Below are 19,355 nucleotides of genomic sequence, written 5' to 3'. Positions count from 1 at the left end.
GTGGTTTTTCTATTCACTTCTCTTTTTCATTGTACGTATTTATATGAACTTAAATATGTAACGTGTGGTTTCTTTTCGTGTAAAAAATCTTTCAGAATTTGTATTGCATTATAGGGTAAATCATCAAAAATAACTGATCATTGGTAAGTTGCTAATATTGAAAAATATCATTAAAAGCACAAGCGTAAAAAAATACTTTGAAATTTGTATCTTAAATGAATAGTTACCAAAAGAATAGGATTCTGTTTTTATAAAATGTATTTTATATGATGTATTATAAAAATTTTACCAAGTATAAAGATTTCTGATCTCATTGCTATTTTATGTACACGATCACGAATGTTTTGCATTAATTAATTTCTGTTTTCCATATTCCTGAAAATCAGACAAATTTAAAAGGTTCTTAAAAAATTATAAATATTTCTGGCTTTCATCATGAACGTGCGAATAGGATATTACTAATATATTTATAATTTCCATTACAAAACGACTAAAAACTTTAGAGTTAGAAGCATCTAATTTTAACGAATAAGTAAAACGTGAGATATGCGTATCTTAAATATGTACAGTGATAAATATTATGTCACTGAGGACTGTAATAGCCACACATTCTAGAAGCAGACTGCAAACTTTAAAGAATATATTTACAAGAAATTGCTGAAACTTACTTTCTCTAATTTCTTTATAAAAATATTCCTTTAAAAGAATTCCTCTGTGGTAAGTTTATCAAATTTTTACAAGATTAAAGTAAAATTGTTGCCACATACCAAATACAAAATATAAGAAAGTGTAACATGAACCTTATGGTAAATCACTTTATTGATTAAACGTATTCAAAAAGTAAACAGCCTAAGGAAATCCATCATCGTCTTCTTCTGCCATTTCTTTGGCAAGTTCCAAATCCTGTTGTTCTCGTTCTCTACGTTCTTCTGCCGATTCGAGATCCTTTCCATATGATTTCGGAGGATATCTCATGGCTTTAACGCTCTGATTATGTAAATCCAAGCAAAATGTAATTCTCTGATGGAACGCGAGCAATGGCTCTTTAGTACAATAAATATCGGTGGTCTCTTTGCTGCGCATGTAACCATTCTCTGGTTCCAAGGTAGCCTCAATCACACCGTCTCTAACAGCTTTAGCTACAATAAACTCTGCGTCGACACTCGAGTCTAAGCCCAACTTCTTCGCAATATCCCCGGGTGAAATTCTGGAATAGGAAAGTCCGATTGATCTGATCGCAGTTTTAATAACGTTGTGCCTCAATCTGAGAATTAGGGTGAACGTGTGGTCTGCTCTAAACTGTGGACCAAAGTTTTCCAAGACCTCCCCAAAACGTTGAAGATTTCCCAAACGCACAGCTTGCGTCAATTGAAAGTATGGTGCCAAGGCGCGACGCATCGCTGCCTGCCGGAAAGTTTGACGTTCAGGGATATCTCCTAGTAAAAGTTCCACTGTAACTGCCAATTTTTGAACAGTCTGACGAAAACCTACTGCAGTGCTTTGTGGTGCTTTTCTGAGAGCCTGTAACAAAGAGAAAGTTTAGATTAGACTGTAATTAAGTGGGAAATTCGAGGCAGCTGTAACGGAGGTAAAACACACCTGCACCAAATACTTATGTGCAGCAGAGTATTCTAATCTGGCTGCTTTGATACGTCCTAAATAATACAAGAATCTAGCCCATTCGTTATTACTAGCAGACTCTGGGAATGTTGACTTGAGCACAAGCTTGTCTGCTTGATCGTACAAATTGTAATGCAAATAATTTCTCAGTAAGCAATTGATCAATACTGCCTGCCCTTCGAAATCATTTCTCAATGTTGCTGTTCTTAATCTCAAATGCAACAATCCTCGAATTTTATCCAATCTTCCAACTAATTCATACGATCTTGAATAATAGAAGTAACATTTTGCTGCAATCAAGTCAATTGTACGCCGATTCTGAGCAATTATTTTTTGTAATAGCGCTTCGGAACATTGGACAGCTTCCTCGTGTCTTCCAGTGTCAATTAAACGCACTAGAACTAACAAATGAATATAAGCATCAATTTCTGGTAATGGACTCGCAGTTGAAGCACGAAGTTTTTGTGTTTCTTCTACTTCGTTGGATTCTTCTAACCATGACAATAATGCATCACGTTCTGAACATGGTTTTGAATAGAAGCTTAGAATTACACCACGTAGAACATTAGAATTCAATCTACGACGTGTGTTGGGCAGTGTACGTAATGCTCTTAGAATGAAACGCGGTTCCTTGCTCTGTACAGCTTTTTCAATTTGACGAGCGTGCTCACGAATGTCATGAATCGTTTGAAGGTCGGTATCCTTTTTGTCACAAACATCGCCATCACCATTTTGACTTTCAGGAGAAATTATATCGACATCCATTGCTTCAGGATTTTTCGCTGTAAGCACTCCCATTCTGACTGATCTAAGGAAAATAAATCTTTGTACGTACGTTATTAAACTATGTATAAGAAGAGTTTGGTCATTTCTTTCCCGATTTAAAAAATTCTACGCATTCTTAATTTAAATCATTTTGACCGCTACTTAAAAAGTACTAAGTAAGATTAAAGTAACTGATAATTACCTTTCTTTCCAAGTTTTTCACATAAACAGAAAGTTCTCCGAATAACTACAATTCTACGTTTTCATCGAACCAGTCAGCAGGAAAAGCTGATATGTTTCTAGCTGCTGCTAGGGTATTTAGTTTTTTAATTTTAAAGCGAATTAGGCTGAATAGTAGAGATGGCGTGCAAAATCGCTAACGGTGATTTATCACAGTGATCACCGAATCACGATCACGATCGTGATTTAACTTCATTCACGACCGTAATTGCGATTTTTTTATCTTGAGTGAATTTGCTCACTGCAATCGTAAGTCATTAATCTTTAAACAGAAAAACGTATTCAATAAGATTTTACGATGAATTACATTACTGTATTTGTAAAAATCAGTAGAAAAAACAAGAAATTCTAAAAGAATGATTTGCTAGGTAACATGTAGATTATAATTTGTAATCATTAATTTATTCATCATTCTTCATTGTTTCTACTTATTCCTTCACTTTATACGATATAACCCTAATTTTTGTTTTGATGTCGTTAATGTAAAATATACAAATTATGTATCGCGTGTAAAGAACTGTTAGGTTTCTCCACCAATAAGAAACGATCACGGAAAATCACGAATCACTGTGAAAAATCATCGTGATTGGGAACGAACGTGATCGAATCACGAGTGATTCACAAGTAGCAGTTCACGCCATCTCTACTGAATAGACAGACACGTACAGGCACCGTGCTGGTGTATGGCTGGTGTAGAATCCCTAGAACTATGGGATAATTCATCCGAGTTTTGTAGCTCGAATTTGCAATTAGATTTCGGATGGATTTCGGATGTTTATGCAAATATTTAGAATTTTATAGCGTAAAAAGAAATTTATTTACTCTATCAAGAGCCCTCTTAGTTACGTTAATCTTCTTAATTTTTCACTACGTACGTTCAAAGAAAATCAGATTTCCCTCTTTCGCGTGTAGCTATTAAACACACCACACAATCGGCGCTGATCGGCGCTATACGACGACTCACTGTACTTTCAGAGTTATTTATCTACAAGTGTCTATGTGAAAAACTGATTAGGCATGAGATAACCTCGATTTTAAGTAATACAATATTTTTAATAACGATGATGTAAATACTTGTGCTAGAACATAATCAAAAGTTTAATTTGTTAGTTTTTGTGTCATACTTCAAGATGAATTTGAGTAAAACCGAAAAACTATTGGCTGCTAAGAAAAAGGTATAGTTTTCCCGATGTACATACTGACAGCTACGTATACAGATATTTGCATATCGACTAGCAATGATGAAAAATTCAGATTTTTAATCATTTTCATTTACAAATGTTTTTCATATGTTCATCGTAGATAAGAAAACATATTTTCGGTTTGCCGCTCAATATGTTCTATGTAAATATATAGTAATTAATAATTTTAGGTTAATTGTTAAACATATATGTATTTCAGTCGGTTGTCAAAAAACTTGACATTTGCTTCATTTCATAAAAATTTGCTAATAAACATTTTTACGAGTAGTAATAATAAGTAAGTATTATAAGATTTTTCTAAAGTCTTTTCTTTGTTTTAGCTCAGAGAATTTCAATTGAGCAAAATGATGCAGGATGGTCTTGTAAAACAAAAACATCAGTCAGTGGATTTATCTTTACAGGTAGATAAGATTGTAACCTATGAATAATATTTGATTATAATTATAAATTAAAAAATTAATGCCTCTACTTAATCTATAGTGTCAAGGCACAGAAACTAATGAATCTGATCCTGAAATTGTAAATACATTGTATACATTAGAAGCTTGTACACATAGTACACTTGTTCCTGATCAAGATTTTCAAAGAAATGATATAATATCAGTAGATGCAATAGCAGATGCACAAAATGTTTTAAATCATGAAGAGTCATTCAATTTTATGGAAGAGACTGACAAACCCTTGCAAGAAAAGCAAGAAGTTAATTTAGAGCCAGAAATTGAGAAGAAAGTGGAATTAGATGATTTTCCAAAGGTACAGAAAGAACACCTTCTGGAAATGGCATCTGCAGTTGCAAATGTTTTGACAAATGATTCTGAACATACAGAAACAACTCTGGACTGTGATCTAATGTGTCGTAATCAGTTTTTAAGTTCTTCTTTGGAAAAACAGAAGAAAATTGTTAATGAACTACACATAGAGCTTAGTAATTCTGTAAGTATATGTAAATGTTTAAAAGATTGTGATTGCTTAACAAAAAAAGTGACAAAATTCTTATAGACAAAAGTCTGTAGAGATTAACAATGTCAAAGATGTAATTTTGTAGACACTGTATGTTTGCAACTTTGATCATTGGATTGCATAAGTTTAATTAAGTTTTTAATTGATTAGCATAGCAGAGTTGTAGAATTAGAAGCTAAATTGGAAAGAAAGGAGACAGAATTTCAAATGCAACTAGCACGCGAATTAAATCCTTTGAAAGAACAACTTCAAGTTCATACTCAAACAACCGGGATTCTAATAGCAGAGAAGGCAGAGCTCACTGCTGCTCTTAGCCAGGCACAACAGAGTACCAGACATAGTACAGGTTCGTTTCTAATGTTACATGTATTGAACAGACATCAATTTTATATTTGAAAAATTTGTAACAAGTGAATACATTTCAGAAGAAATAGAAGAATTAATGGGAAAGTTAAAAAATTCACAACTTCGTGTAATTGAATTGGAAAAAGAAACATCTACTTTAAAAAACAGTAACGAAGAACTAAGGAAAAATTGCCATCAGCTACAAAGTGAACACGAATCTCTCGAAAAGAAATTTTTTGACTTGAAGAAAGAAAAAGAAGACTTGAGTTTGGAGGCATCAGAATTGAAACAGAAATTAAACCTAAAAAAGACAGAATTGATTGCTGTTCAACAAGAGCTGCACGAGAAAACTGCACTGCTTTCGTTGAGTGAACTTAGAATACAACAGGTAGAAATATATATGTGAATTGTTGAAAAAAAATGGACTATTGATTTATTGTATCGTTAATTTGAAAAAATGGTATAAACTTGTAATTTTTTATTCTTTCATAATAGATGAGAGGTGCTACACCAACAGAGGAGGAAAAACATGCAGCAACTGTTTTAGAACAGGAACTAGCACAAGCTAAAGAATCTTTAAAAGCAGTTAGTACTGAAAAGAATGAAACCAATAAACAGTATCAAAATTATGTGAAACAGTTAGATATGCAACAATCGAAATTATTAGATGAGGTATGGTTTATAGTAAAGTATATCGTGTATACAGTTTCATAACATGTAAGACTCGCTTTAATAATATAAGAGAGACATAAAAACAAGCGAAAATATTAAGTGTTATAGGCATATCTGTGGTTGAAAAAAATTATAAAATTTTATTACTGAAACATCTATGGTTACAGATAAAGACACAGAAAAAGACTATAGAAGATTTACAATCGAGAGAACAAAGTTATCTGCAAAGACTTTCGGAACTTGAGCAACAATTACAACAGGAGAGGGAAAAGATAGAAAATCTATTGCCTTTGCAAGATTGTAAAGGTGAAATGAATAATCTATTAAAAAATATAGACGAACTAACTCTCGAACAAGAAAGGCTTCATGTTACACTTTCTGGGAAAGTAAGTTATATTCATAAATATTGTAATTAGATTAAGTTTACTGTAAGTATCTAATCGAGATATTTGTATATTCAGGATTCACAAATCGAAATGCTAACAAAAGATATAAACGATCTACGCGAAGTAGGCAATAAGGAGGCTGAAGTAGCAAAGTTAGCTAATGCTCTTGAAAGTGAGCAGCTGGGAGCATCTAGAGCGCTTCATCAGAATCGACAGTTAAAAGAACAATTAACCGACATGGAGAATGCTTTTGTTTCCCTAGTAAGTGTATCTGTACAATTCAAATTTCAATTACGTTCTCAAATATGTTGACAAAGAAAAAATAGGAACTATACAAGACTGTAACGTGCTTTTTAAGAGCAATGCAAAGCTGGATTTAACGGAGAAACTTCAAGCAGAGCGTTCCATTGGACGCAAGTTAAATGCTCAATTGAATAACGTTGAAGCCGAGCTAGAACAAATGAAAGAAAAACTGAAAGAAAAGGAGACTGTGCTCGAAGAACTCGAAAAGGAGAAACTTCAAAGTGCTCAGATAGCTGATCAGATGCAACACTACCAGGCGCAGTCGCATCATATCGATACTTTCCAGCGGGAACTTCAAAACGCCCTGGTAACTATTTCTTGCATACATATGTGAGTACGTAACACCATTTGTATAAAATTTTTCTTTTTTCTTCAGATTACGATAGAAAAACTAGAAAAAGAAAAGCAAGGGCTTGTGCAGAGAATAAATGAGAAAGTCGAAAACAGTGCTTCCCCTCAAAATGACTCCAGTATTACAATTGAACATAACGATTGTAGTCTAGAAGAGAACGTAAACGAGGAGAATTCAGATGAATGTAATGTTGGAGTATCAGAGCCTGTAAAACAATTGGAACAGAGGTTTAAACAAACGATGGAACGACTCGCTGAACTTACGGAAGAGAAACAAAAGCTTGAACATCTTGTTTTACAATTACAGAGTGAAACAGAGACAATAGGTATGCATTTTTAGGAAAAGAACATTAAACTTCAAGTTTTGAATTCCGGTAATTACTTTTTAGGAGAATATATAACTCTGTACCAAAAGCAAAGAGCAGTTCTTCAAAATAGGGCGAGAGAAAGGGAGCAGGTATTCCGACAGTTGCTTGAACAAAGGAACCAACAACAAGAACAACTTCATAAATTAAAAGTTTTGGTTAGTGATTTCCTCAGAAAAGAATACATGCATTCTAATGGGACAGAACACATAATACAAACAGGTATGCTTTCTCAAGTGGTTTCGCAATGTTTACAGAGTACTTCACGTATACTTTAACGTCGTAAATGTCTCCCCTGTTTCTGATGATAAAACAAATTACAGAGATGAAATCAGCTCCCACAAAAGTATAATACAAGTCGCGTACATAATAACTGTCATTTTCTTTTTTAGAAGTGAACACCAACGATATTGTACCCGTGAAAAAGGCAAAAGAAGCAAAGGAATCGGACACCGATAATACAAGTGTTTCAGAGCTCCTAGATGTTTTAACAAAGATAAAGGACTGTAAGGATTCGTGCTTATTCGAGCCGAATTTTCATCCATGTCCTTGGTGTTCTGGAAAGTTACTAACAGTATAAAAAATACGCTAAACGAACCACTAATATAGGATTTTTAAGTAACAACGATTTGTAGAATACAATTGTATATAAGATGAGGATATATAGTAATTGCAATTTGTAAATGATCGATGTGAAGGAAGTTTTCTTAAAAACAATTGTTCTTTAAAACATATATGTAAAAGTGAAAGTAATTCTGATTTGAAATTACTATTTTAGAGTAATATTTCATTTTATATTTGTCTTTGTGAAACTTTCTTCAAAAAGTAAAAATTTACCTACTTGGAATTTTTTTACAAATATGTCATTTTATAAAAGTTAATCTTTCAGGAACATAATTTTTATTTTAAATGTTCTAAATAAAAAACGTATTTAATTATGTCTGTTTATAAAGATTCCACTTAGTATTTGTAGAAAATTAGAATTATTCTTGTATTGCTTATATTTATTTGGTTATATGATTTTTAATGTAATTATTTAATGTAATGTATTTGTTGAAGAATTTAAACAATTGTTTTGATTTTTAAAACCTTCAGATTCGATCAGTGGACATATTGAAGGAAATATAGAAATGTCTTTAGTTTAGTTATATTCTTCAATTTTTTTCAAAATATTTCTATAACTTTAATTTCTTTAAAAATCTCCCATCATCTTCAATAATATCTGCAGTTTCTGTTTCTTCTTCAATAATAAATACTGCTTTTCCTCTGCGTCTTCTTTCTGGAAAAATAGAAATGACAATAAGAATATCTAATAATGAAACTCGTTTCTTTCAAACTTATACTTTAGTTTTAAATATGTATACCTGCTCTCAAAAGAAGTTTTTTACATTGATTTAACACCGATGCCTTTGCCTTAATTTCACTTAATCCTAGGATGCATGACAAATTAAGTATATCGTATGGACTTCTAATTGTTTTCACATCATTAGCACCACTGGATAATATAACATTCTACAAAAAGAAAATATTAAGTTAAAATTCCCCTTTCTAGCTGAAAGCAGTACCATGTGTCATTGTTTTAAACAACAGATGACCTGGTGTTAAAATTACTAAAAAAACCTGACCAAGACCTTGCTTTTTCCATATGTATGAAACAGATGTGCATAATGAATGATAAGTTTTCTAGATTTTATATTTAACAGATCAACATATTGAATTTCAAAGTGTATTCCTCTTTCAATAGCTTGTTCGTACAGTTTCTTGTTAAGCTTAAAAGTTGTAGATGATGCTTTTAGTGTGATTATATCACAATTTAATTGAGTACATGCGAACTGTAATGAATTCTGTGTTCTTGGAGATAAAGCGTACAGATCGTATTTCTTTAAATCCGCACAATGATTTAATATGTGTGTTCTTGCAGGATCAGAACAGAGAAACGTAATTCGTTTGAAAATCTTCAATTTTCCTTCAAAGTCTCTTTTTATTCTGTCTATATCGAACGTATTTGGGATAATGCTCTGATGTGATTCCCTTTCGTCGCTTTTCTTCTTCTTCTTTTTATCCGACGTAATGGCACTGTCATCCAAATCAATATTTAATGCTACTGTTCTAAATCCAAAGTCGTATAATCTTGCTAAAAGAACATGTAAGTTTTTGGTGTCGTTTCCTTGCACATTTACGCATAAATCATAAAATCCTGTGGTCTGTCTAATATCCATTCCGATTTAACTAAAAAGGCAATCCAGGTTGAGTATATACTAATTTTGACGTAAATTCATCCGTAAATAAAATTCTGTTTTCGTTAGAACATTCTATCCATATATGTAATATTTCAATATTTTCTAGGTTATGTTCATTGTCCAAACCGTAGACGAACATAAACATATATAATAGACTGCGCGGTCTTATGGTAGGGAGAAGCGAGACCGAAGAACAGAAGTAGCGTTGTGGAATGCCGCACGCATTTAATGTCTCCAGTGGAGACTCTCCACTAGGGACAAATCGATACAAGTAAATACGAGTACATTACTCGATACTTTTGTTTCGATACCGAGTACTTTTGGTATCGATACCTGCGGTTGAGATTCCAAGTAGGTATCGAACAAAAGTACTCGTATCGAAGGACTAGTATCGACCTGTGTACTAGCTTGGTAAGAGGGGTCATAGAACCCCCGGAGCATACTTAAGAGACCCCGTGTGTGGGAGAAAGTGAGGTCATAGAACTCCCGGAGCAACCGAAAAATAATTGGCGCGAATGTTAGTGTTTCTTAACAATTTATATCTTAAAGAATTGCTCCCATTTTGCTTCCTCGGAATCTAAAATTGCTCCCATCGCACCGTTTATATTTAATGAGATATTTGCAAATGAAAAAGCAAAAATTTGTTCACAAGATAGATAGTAAATGATCTGTTTACACAAATATTATGGAACCAAAAAATTGCTCCTGATCTGTTATATAGTAATCAATAGTCAGATATTTCAATAACAACAGTCAATCGTCAGGACAAAACTTGGTGACCAGTGGTGTTCAATGAGTCCTCCCTCTCTTATCTGAACTCGATTAATAAGTTCTAATCTTCTTTTTTTAGCATTACCTACCATTGGCGCTCATTGATGGTTAGTGACCAGGGGGTTTTACAGGGCAATCTCTCTTATCCGAATTTGACGAATTCGTATGCACATCCTTTTTTTCTTAGCTAATTTTCATTTACTGTGCTTTATTTTGATTTATTTTAATTAATTATGTTTTGTTTTCATTTATTTTAATTACCTGTGTTTTATTTTGATTTATATTAATTAACTGTATTTAATTTCTCTAGTTATAACAATGAATGTAAAATCGAATATTTTTGGTGAATGTTCTATCTTACATGAAACTTAGAATATTTTAAGGCTACGTATACGATAGAAAATCTTTGTTTATTATAAGGATACGTAAAATAAGAATTTGTGTCGATTGCTTTTTTGAAAAATGTTACTTATGTGTGATAATGCAGAATAGAAGTAGCGGTGTAAATGCGATCGAAACCTGTTGCAGTTAGGGTTACCGCTTCATAAAGGTCAGCGTTAATACAGGCATAAATAATTTAACTAATTTTGCAACATCTATTATACATTTATAGTAGGATTAGCCAATGAGATTGCTAAATATTGATGCAAATGTGTTCTCCTTCGATGGAATCTTTTCAGACATATTTTTACTTTTAAGATAACTTTGGGGTATTTTTACAATTATTTATAAAAAAATTTAAGTATACATTTATTTGTAAAGTTATTACAAGGTAAAAAAGGTTCATCAAAATATTATTGTACAATATTATAATTTCGAAAAAACCTATTTATTATCTATCGCTACTTTAATGAATTGAACGAATACTCATTATGAATATCTAATTACTTAAATAAACACGTGATCAATATCTTAGTTAATAATGAATTACTGTATAGGGATAGAAATATTTCAAAGTATTAAATAAATCGCAGTACAACAAATACAAATATTTAATACAGTACAGCCTTGCAGTTTAAAAAGCTTTAAATTTGGAACGTATTTTAATGTTTCTTGAAATACTAACAGTATATACCTATGCATGTACAGTGATTCATAATTAGTCGCTATCCTTAGATTCAACATCACTAGATGGTGGAGTACTTTCAATGGGTTCATCAATGCTGCCTTCATCAGACTCATCTCTCTTCTCTTTCTTTGATTTTTTATTATCGTCATCCTATAAAAAATTTCTTCAATAAGTTTAGTTTCAAATTACTAATAATATTCTACTATTAATCATATAAATCTATCAATTCTACTACTAATTAGAAGTTATTACCGCACTACGTTTGTCTCCTTTCTTCTTCCTCTTGTCTTCACCACTATCTTCACCTGAACGTGCCTTTTCTACTTTCTGCAAAAATAATATGAAATAAGATTTATGGTTTAGAATACGTTCAACAATAATTAAAGGCATATATTGGTTACGTAAGTATCCAAAAGAAACACAATATTTAATTTTAGATAGATTTTCCTAAAGGTGCAACCTACTAACAACATTCTATTACTAATCAGAAAATGAAGTTATTACCGCAGTACGTTTGTCTTCTTTTTTCTTTCCTTTGTCTTCATCACTATCTTCATTTGAATGTGCCTTTTCTACCTTCTGTAAAAATAATATGAAATAAGATTTATGATTTACAATATGTTCAGTACTGATTAAAGTCAGATTTTGGTTATGTAAGTATCCAAAAGAATAACAATATTTAATTTTAGACAGATTTTCCTAAAGGTGCAACCTACTAACAACATTGTACTACTAATCAGAAAATTAAGTTATTACCGCACTACGTTTGTCTCCTTTCTTCTTCCTCTTGTCTTCACCACTATCTTCACCTGAACGTGCCTTTTCTACTTTCTGCAAAAATAATATGAAATAAGATTTATGGTTTAGAATACGTTCAACAATAATTAACGGCATATTTTGGTTATGTAAGTATCCTAAAGAAACACAATATTTAATTTTAGGCAGATTTTCCTAAAGGTGCAACCTACTAACAACATTCTATTACTAATCAGAAAATGAAGTTATTACCGCAGTACGTTTGTCTTCTTTTTTCTTTCCTTTGTCTTCATCACTATCTTCATTTGAATGTGCCTTTTCTACCTTCTGTAAAAATAATATGAAATAAGATTTATGATTTACAATATGTTCAGTACTGATTAAAGTCAGATTTTGGTTATGTAAGTATCCAAAAGAATAACAATATTTAATTTTAGACAGATTTTCCTAAAGGTGCAACCTACTAACAACATTGTACTACTAATCAGAAAATTAAGTTATTACCGCAGTACGATTGTCTTCATCACTATCTTCATTTGAATATCCCTTTTCTACCTTCTGTAAAAATAGTATGAAATAAGATTTATGATTTAGAATATGTTCAGCAATTATTACAGCAAATTTTTCGTTATATAAGTATTCGACATTGCAAAGTACGAATATATGTTGATCAATTAATCGCATATTCGTCTCGGAAGTAGCATTTTGATGCTGTTGTACCAAGGTGCGGGAATTCAGAAGAGATAACCTATGTATGTATGTATATTCTACTATTAATCAGACAATCTAGTTATTACCGCACTACTTTTGTCTCCCCCTTTCTTTCCCTTGTCTTCATCGCTATCTTCATCTGAACAGGTGTCATCTCCTTTCTGTGAAAATAACATGAAATAAGATTTATGTTTTAGAAATAACGATTTATTCTGCCATTCGTCTTCGAATTATATATTATCATACTTTAGTGTCTCCATCGCTGCTGCTTTCATCCTCGCTAATATATTCTTTACTCTTGAAAGAACCTCCCACTTGTTTACTAGGTGACTCCTTCTTTACTTCTTTCTTCTTCTTTTCCTGAGTACCTCCTTTTGCCTGACTACCCGCACTTGCCAGACCACCCCCGCTGGCTTCATACTCTTTCATTAAAGCTGCGTATTCCTTCTTCGCCTTTGCTGCCTTCTCTTCCCACTCCTGGATTATATCACAATAATTAAAACATGAAAGATATTATATATTCGTATATCCTTACAGATTTATCCTTAAGTTCTCTCCACATTTCTCCTCCTTTCTTGGCAATTTCTGTAACCGCGATTCCTGGATTGTCTGCTTTGATACTTTCTCGAGCATTGTTCAACCAAATCATAAACGCAGTTGGCGGTCTCTTGGGTTTGTTCGCATCTTTCTCTTTCTTTTGCTTCCTACGTTTTCTTGGTTTTTCTGACTAAAACACGTGGCATATCTTATGTTACTCTACAATTTTCTATGTGTAGTCGGTAACGGGTAATATCGATGGTTTCTTCTAAATTAAACAATACGTACTACTGTTTTAGCGGATTTTGATTTCCTTTCCCTCTTTTCTTTTTTCTCTTTCTTCTGACTTTTTTCAGAGTCGTCAGAGTCATTGTCACTGTCGGAACTGTTGGGATTACTGTCATACTCTTCTGCCACATCACTCTCGTCCTAAACAAAGAAATATATTTATCTCACACATCGATAAATTATTTTCATTGAAAATTACAAACTCTGAAATAGAAATATACAATTTAAAAGACCTAATGTACTCGACGAAAAATATACCTGATTAGGATTGAAATCTTCATCGGTAGATTCTTCTTCAGAATCATGATTATCTTCCGCGTCCCTTTCCTGTGCCTCAGCTTTCACTCTCGCCAAATAGGCATCTGGTTCATCTTCTTGATCACTGTCGCCGAAGTCATTATCATAACTCAGTTTATCCTGTTGTAAATATAAAAGGTGTTATTTTCTTTTTTCAAATTATGAATTAAAATATAACAGTGATAATACGTATACCATTTTACTTACACTTTTGCCTCTATTCTTAACACGCAATTTCTTCGAAGTAATAAAATCGAACAGTTTTCCATATTCCTCTTTCTCAATGCTACTGAATGTGTGAACAACGCCACTAGTCAATTCAATCTCAAAATCGAACGATCTGGTGGAGCCTCCGCCACGAGCAAAGTTTACCGACGCTATTTCCTCGAAACGTATATGAATTGGTGGTTTGTGAACGTAAATGAAGCCCCTTTCCAACGGATACAGATGACCAGCAGCTGCTTTAAACGAGCAGCTAATTGCAAGAGCTCCAGAATGACTGAAAATAAAAATGGGGTAAAAATAATCGGAACTGAGATATTTCCGACATTTGTTACATATATGTGTGGAATGCTAAAGGAATTTTAAAATGGAACAATCAATTCCACTTGAGCTCCCCTATTACTTAACAAAATACTTCAAGTCATATCTAAGACATTCTGGATAATATGGTTAACTTACCTCGTGAAATTACCAGGACCAGTAATTTTTCTATTGATTATAACCTTCATCACTTTTCCCAATACTTCGTACGTCGGCCCTGATAATTCTTTTGTTAATTTATCTTCATACTTTTCTTTCAGTTCTTTCCTGTAAATACATGGAATTAACACCCTATACTTCAAGTTTAAATTTAACTTTAAAATACTAAAAGAACTGTATTTTACATACTTAGAAAAAGGTAATTCGATGGAAGTTTCTTCTTCTTGATTGAACAACAATACCAAATAGTGATAACGAGTTTGACCCTGTTTAATTGGTGGGTCTAAACTAACCTGAAAGAACATTAGCAGCAATGTGAAAATGATACTTAGAAACTTGGAACGAACGAGAACATATTTGATTTTTACAAGTATCTTACCACAAAATACATCTGTCTGCTGTCCTTGTGTGGTAAAAGAAAAAGCCTCAAAACTGTTGACATTGGAATTTTGTAATCGAAAGTTTTACCATGCAATTGGAAGAACGACTGAAATATTTTTATATCGTAGCGACCACTGAAAAAAGATTCAATTGAACAAATTGAACACTCGATAATTCAAGTTGAAATAGATATATGGATAGATTGCTATCATTTACCGTGGTGTAAGACACTGAATTTCTCTAAATATAGCAATAGCATCTCCACTGACACTAATAACAGAAGCTTTCTCCATGACTTGTTGATGAAATGCTTCTACAGGATCTTGATCCACGCTATCACTAATTGGAATATGAAATCTCATTTCCATTAAACTTACAGGAGCATCATCATTCTGAAAAATGTATTTTTAACTTGTAAATATTAAGACAATTAACTATAAAATGATTATGACAAGAAATGTTAAATAGCTGGTGTAGTAAACTAATAATGCCTTTCAGTTTACCTGGTGAAATTCCAATGTAACTTCATTTTTCCCAGTATTACATTGAGATACATCATAAAGTGGAATTTCAAATGCAGTATGATGACCCACATCAAAACTCAAAACTGAGCCATTGAATCTAGCTGTACCCCAGTTCCAGCCTTTCAAACTAAGTTCTTTTTCTAACATATCCTTTTTGTAATTTTGTGAAAAGAACTTAGCAATTTTCTCTTGATCCTGCATAATATAATAATTTATACAAAATGTTCAAGAATGTTTATATTAAGTCTTTATTAATTTTTATAAATTTTAAAGATTCTTGCTTACTGCTTCTTTAAAACCACGAAACCTATGTAAAGTTCCATTTTTAAGAAATATCCGTAAACCCCAGGTGCCAATGAATTTCTGATAATTCACCATTTCCATGTCTGATGCTGAAATCTGTTCCACCTTGCCTGTTTTTTGATTTTTGAAGATTAAGTGCTGGTCCGTTAATTTCAATCTTCCAGGAGTCTATAGAAATGAATTGTGAAACATAAATTAATATACATGCCATTTCTTTAAACTCATAACAACGATGAATTAAAATCTAACAAATTGCTCGATAAACATGCAAGAACTGTGTTTAGCAACAGTTATAATATAATACGGATAATATATAAAAATTAATTGCATAGATTATGTTTCAAAAATAATACGAAGCAACAAATTCTCACTCATAATACATGTCAAATATAACAAATATATAATATTTCATTAAACATTCTAACCTCAAATATTTACAAAATCGAATTACATAAACAACAGAAATCAGAAAACATGATTTGATCAAAAGTATGTATATTAACAATTCCAAATTGCGAAGAATATATGTACCATAGCTCCCTTGACTTCTGCAATTACGTCCGGATATTCCAAAAAGTCCATTTTTGAATCTACTTCTAATCTCACTTCAATACCTAACAATTGAGCGCACAAACTTGGAATCAAATATTTCTCGTTAACAAGTTTTTTATTTAAAATTGAAATGAAGAAAGGTTACAACACCCGCAAAATAAACACGCGCGTGTTACAACACCATGTTATACTGATGTTACACACTGTTACACACAGCGCCAGATTGCTTCTTTGTACTTCCTTGCTTCTTGCAGCGGCTTCTTGTTTCTTTCAAAATTTTTCCGCGAACGTAATTGATTGAAACCATGAATTAAAAAATATATAGAGTTTCGAAATTCTAATTAATTGCAGCAAAAAAGATTGAACGTTGTAGAAAAATCATTTTTTAAATACAATGTTACATTTTTCATGTAAAAGTTTTTTAAACAAACTTTTAATTGAACGTGCGGTTAAAATAGTTGTCCATCCGAGGTTGGCATATATCTGATTGGTTACATTAATCACAAAACACGAACAGATAGATAGATAACGGTTAGCTCAAAAGTATAATAACTTCGGCGAACATTATTGGCGGAAACAACAAGTGTATGTAATTGATTGAACTCAATCGAACTGTGTAACCAGTGTAACAGTATCAAACAGTAAGCAGTAAGTATGTAGTACGTAAAAAAAAAAAACGTGCAATTCATGTCGTAATGTTTTCTTATCTTTCCGGATGTGTTTAGATAAAATAGGGAGAAGGTGTTTTTTAAACAGAAAACTCAATTTTATAAATATGTTTTAATTCTTTTATACGTTATAAGTAACAAGTCAAAAGCAATAATAAGTATAAGCAAATTGAAAATTGTAAGTTTTCAGTAATTTACTATCATCGTATTTATTATCACACACATACAATTAATAGAATGAAAAATCATTCAAAGGTATTTTCAACGCAAATAACGAATATTTTGTCTCCTCTAGTTAATTTTACTAGTTCTTAATAATTTTAAATAATTACTGAAATTAAGAACATTTTATGTTACAGATTTGTATAGTCTGTCATAAATTGGTACAGTAATAATGGCACAATCAGACTTTCCACCATTGAAGAATAATTTGATTTTGAAGGCTGCACGTGGAGAACCATTAGACCATGTTCCAATTTGGATAATGCGCCAAGCTGGAAGATATCTTCCAGAGTTTCAAGAAGTTAGATCAAAGCATAAATTTTTCTCTGTATGTCAGACACCGGCTCTAGCTTGTGAAGTTACTTTGCAACCATTGAGACGATTTGACTTAGATGCCAGCATTATTTTTTCTGATATTCTAGTGATCCCTCAAGCAATGGGTCTAACTGTTGAAATGGTTCCTGGAATGGTCAGTTTTCCAAAATCTCTGATTTATACAATTTAGAATAAAGATCTTTACTTCTCCAGAAACAATTGATAAAATAAAATCATAAAAATGACAGTATATTTTATTATAAATTATCATTACAGGGACCGGTTATACCAAAGCCATTAAATGATCCATCAGATTTAGCTAGATTAGTTCAACCAGATGTAGAAAAGGATTTAAAATATGTAGGGGAAGCTATAACATTGACACGGCATAAATTAGAAGGAAAAGTCCCATTAATTGGTTTTACTGGTGCACCGGTGAGGATAATACATCTCAAATACTATACAATATGATCTTTGAGTAATGTGTAATTTTACCAAATTTTTACACTGCAAAATGACTATTTTTATAGAAAATTTTCTGTACTTGTTAATAACGCACAATTTGTATTTGAAAATTGTTAGTGGACATTAATGAGCTACATGATCCAAGGTGGAGGAAGTTCAACAATGATCAAAGCAAGAGCTTGGTTATATAAATATCCACAAGATTCTCACAAACTTTTACAACTCATCACAAATGTAATTGTGGACTATCTGGTGATGCAAGTGAAAGCTGGAGCACAAGTACATATAAAATCATATTTTTAAATATGTGAATTGAAATATATTTTAACAATTAAAAGGAATTAATGATTATTTAATGACATTTGCAGATGTTACAAATATTCGAAAGTCATGCTGATTTTTTAAACGATGAACTGTTTATAAATTATTCATATAAATACTTGAAGGAGATCAGTGAAAATGTCAGGAAAAGGTTGACAGAAGAAAATATTCCTGAAGTACCAATGGTAACTTTTGGACTGTGTACTCGCAAAAATTGTTTGGTGTATTTCTAAAATACGTACACTAAATTTCAGTAAAATGCAAACTAACGATAAAAATGTTAAATTTTAGACAGCCTTTCCTAAAGGTGCAACAATGAATTCTTTGGAAATGCTATCAAAATCAAAAACTTATGAGGTATTAGGTTTAGATTGGACCGTGGACCCAATGGAAGCAAGAAAAAGATTGGGTCCTGATGTTACTTTACAAGGAAACTTAGATCCTTGTGCATTATATGCTTCTGAGGTTTGTATTATAGTACTGGCTATTATTTAATTGCCTATTGTTTAATCAATCGGTCCTTTTATGCCAGGAGGAAATAATGAATCGTGGACGAGATATGGTGATGAAATTTGGAAAAACTAGATATATTGCAAATTTAGGACATGGTATTTCACCAGACACGCCAATTAAATCTGTTGAAGCTTTAATAAAAGGGGTTCATTCAGTGTAATCAGACTGATTTATTTTTTCATTTATTTCTTATGATATACATTTATAATAAACTGTTACTATTGTTGAATTATATTTGACCTCCATTCATATCCATACAACATCGATCACCCAATCAATCGTTTAAAAATACCGAGATATATAAATGAAAATTAGTTGTAACATTTTACTGTTGAATGTGTTCTGAAGCTGATTCATTCAACAATAAAACTGTCCCGAAGGTAAAAAAAAAAATGAGATCACGATTCGAAGATTATTCACTTTTTGAGTATGTATCCTCGCGAGCAAACTCTGCTTCCGCTACGAGAAAAAGTAACGTAGAAGAAGGACCTCCTACCATGCTCCTACCTAT

General features: G+C 32.2%; 4 protein-coding genes across 5 annotated transcripts; 2 read left to right on the top strand and 2 right to left on the bottom strand.

Moving 5' to 3' along the window:
• Positions 1-756: 756 nt before the first annotated feature.
• Positions 757-2,661, bottom strand: LOC107189344 (probable 26S proteasome non-ATPase regulatory subunit 3). The gene is made up of 3 exons (XM_015577855.1): positions 2,588-2,661; positions 1,600-2,428; positions 757-1,521 (listed from the first exon to the last, which is right to left on the bottom strand). The coding sequence occupies exons 2-3, from the start codon at positions 2,416-2,418 to the stop codon at positions 850-852; spliced, it is 1,491 nt and encodes a 496-aa protein (XP_015433341.1). The 5' UTR covers positions 2,419-2,428; positions 2,588-2,661; the 3' UTR covers positions 757-849.
• Positions 2,662-4,657: 1,996 nt separating this feature from the next.
• On the top strand, positions 4,658-9,608 carry LOC107189384 (golgin subfamily A member 2-like). Its single transcript, XM_015577903.1, has 11 exons — positions 4,658-4,760; positions 4,938-5,133; positions 5,213-5,520; positions 5,628-5,804; positions 5,972-6,190; positions 6,266-6,451; positions 6,549-6,800; positions 6,870-7,170; positions 7,234-7,431; positions 7,602-7,715; positions 9,556-9,608. The coding sequence occupies exons 1-11, from the start codon at positions 4,677-4,679 to the stop codon at positions 9,588-9,590; spliced, it is 2,070 nt and encodes a 689-aa protein (XP_015433389.1). The 5' UTR covers positions 4,658-4,676; the 3' UTR covers positions 9,591-9,608.
• A 1,626-nt stretch (positions 9,609-11,234) lies between these two features.
• LOC107189383 (FACT complex subunit Ssrp1) lies at positions 11,235-16,558 on the bottom strand. The gene is made up of 19 exons (XM_015577901.1): positions 16,320-16,558; positions 15,771-15,956; positions 15,465-15,680; positions 15,178-15,353; positions 14,960-15,095; positions 14,770-14,873; positions 14,560-14,688; positions 14,086-14,377; positions 13,840-13,998; positions 13,582-13,722; positions 13,292-13,483; positions 13,003-13,233; positions 12,843-12,917; positions 12,550-12,603; positions 12,298-12,372; positions 12,046-12,120; positions 11,794-11,868; positions 11,542-11,616; positions 11,235-11,439 (listed from the first exon to the last, which is right to left on the bottom strand). Exons 1-19 carry the CDS (start codon positions 16,368-16,370, stop codon positions 11,320-11,322), a joined length of 2,562 nt encoding a protein of 853 aa, XP_015433387.1. The 5' UTR covers positions 16,371-16,558; the 3' UTR covers positions 11,235-11,319.
• A 383-nt stretch (positions 16,559-16,941) lies between these two features.
• On the top strand, positions 16,942-19,056 carry LOC107189385 (uroporphyrinogen decarboxylase). Of its 2 annotated transcripts, none has more exons than XM_015577905.1 (7): positions 16,942-16,988; positions 17,368-17,699; positions 17,822-17,980; positions 18,128-18,289; positions 18,379-18,516; positions 18,623-18,796; positions 18,864-19,056. In XM_015577905.1, exons 2-7 carry the CDS (start codon positions 17,403-17,405, stop codon positions 19,002-19,004), a joined length of 1,071 nt encoding a protein of 356 aa, XP_015433391.1. In that variant the 5' UTR covers positions 16,942-16,988; positions 17,368-17,402; the 3' UTR covers positions 19,005-19,056. The 2 variants fall into 2 exon arrangements, with proteins under 2 accessions (XP_015433391.1, XP_015433390.1); XM_015577904.1 differs by lacking the exon at positions 16,942-16,988 and adding an exon at positions 17,105-17,186.
• Positions 19,057-19,355: the final 299 nt, after the last annotated feature.

This window comes from Dufourea novaeangliae, unplaced genomic scaffold, assembly GCF_001272555.1.
Source record: "Dufourea novaeangliae isolate 0120121106 unplaced genomic scaffold, ASM127255v1 scaffold142, whole genome shotgun sequence".
NCBI lineage: Eukaryota > Metazoa > Arthropoda > Insecta > Hymenoptera > Halictidae > Dufourea > Dufourea novaeangliae.
Note: the sequence above shows the minus strand (reverse complement) of the source record. Positions and strands in the feature narration are given on the sequence as shown.

Coding starts and splice junctions, on each gene's coding strand:
- LOC107189385 (XM_015577905.1), top strand. CDS start 17,403: ATGGCACAATCAGACTTTCCACCATTGAAGAATAATTTGATTTTGAAG. Junction 17,700..17,821: donor TTGAAATGGTTCCTGGAATG/GTCAGTTTTCCA, acceptor TTATCATTACAG/GGACCGGTTATACCAAAGCC. Junction 18,517..18,622: donor ATATTCCTGAAGTACCAATG/GTAACTTTTGGA, acceptor GTTAAATTTTAG/ACAGCCTTTCCTAAAGGTGC.
- LOC107189344 (XM_015577855.1), bottom strand. CDS start 2,418: ATGGGAGTGCTTACAGCGAAAAATCCTGAAGCAATGGATGTCGATATA. Junction 1,522..1,599: donor CACATAAGTATTTGGTGCAG/GTGTGTTTTACC, acceptor TCTTTGTTACAG/GCTCTCAGAAAAGCACCACA.
- LOC107189384 (XM_015577903.1), top strand. CDS start 4,677: ATGTGTCGTAATCAGTTTTTAAGTTCTTCTTTGGAAAAACAGAAGAAA. Junction 4,761..4,937: donor ACATAGAGCTTAGTAATTCT/GTAAGTATATGT, acceptor TTAATTGATTAG/CATAGCAGAGTTGTAGAATT. Junction 5,521..5,627: donor GTGAACTTAGAATACAACAG/GTAGAAATATAT, acceptor CTTTCATAATAG/ATGAGAGGTGCTACACCAAC.
- LOC107189383 (XM_015577901.1), bottom strand. CDS start 16,370: ATGGACTTTTTGGAATATCCGGACGTAATTGCAGAAGTCAAGGGAGCT. Junction 14,378..14,559: donor GGTCCTGGTAATTTCACGAG/GTAAGTTAACCA, acceptor TTTTATTTTCAG/TCATTCTGGAGCTCTTGCAA. Junction 11,440..11,541: donor AAGGAGACAAACGTAGTGCG/GTAATAACTTCT, acceptor AATTTTTTATAG/GATGACGATAATAAAAAATC.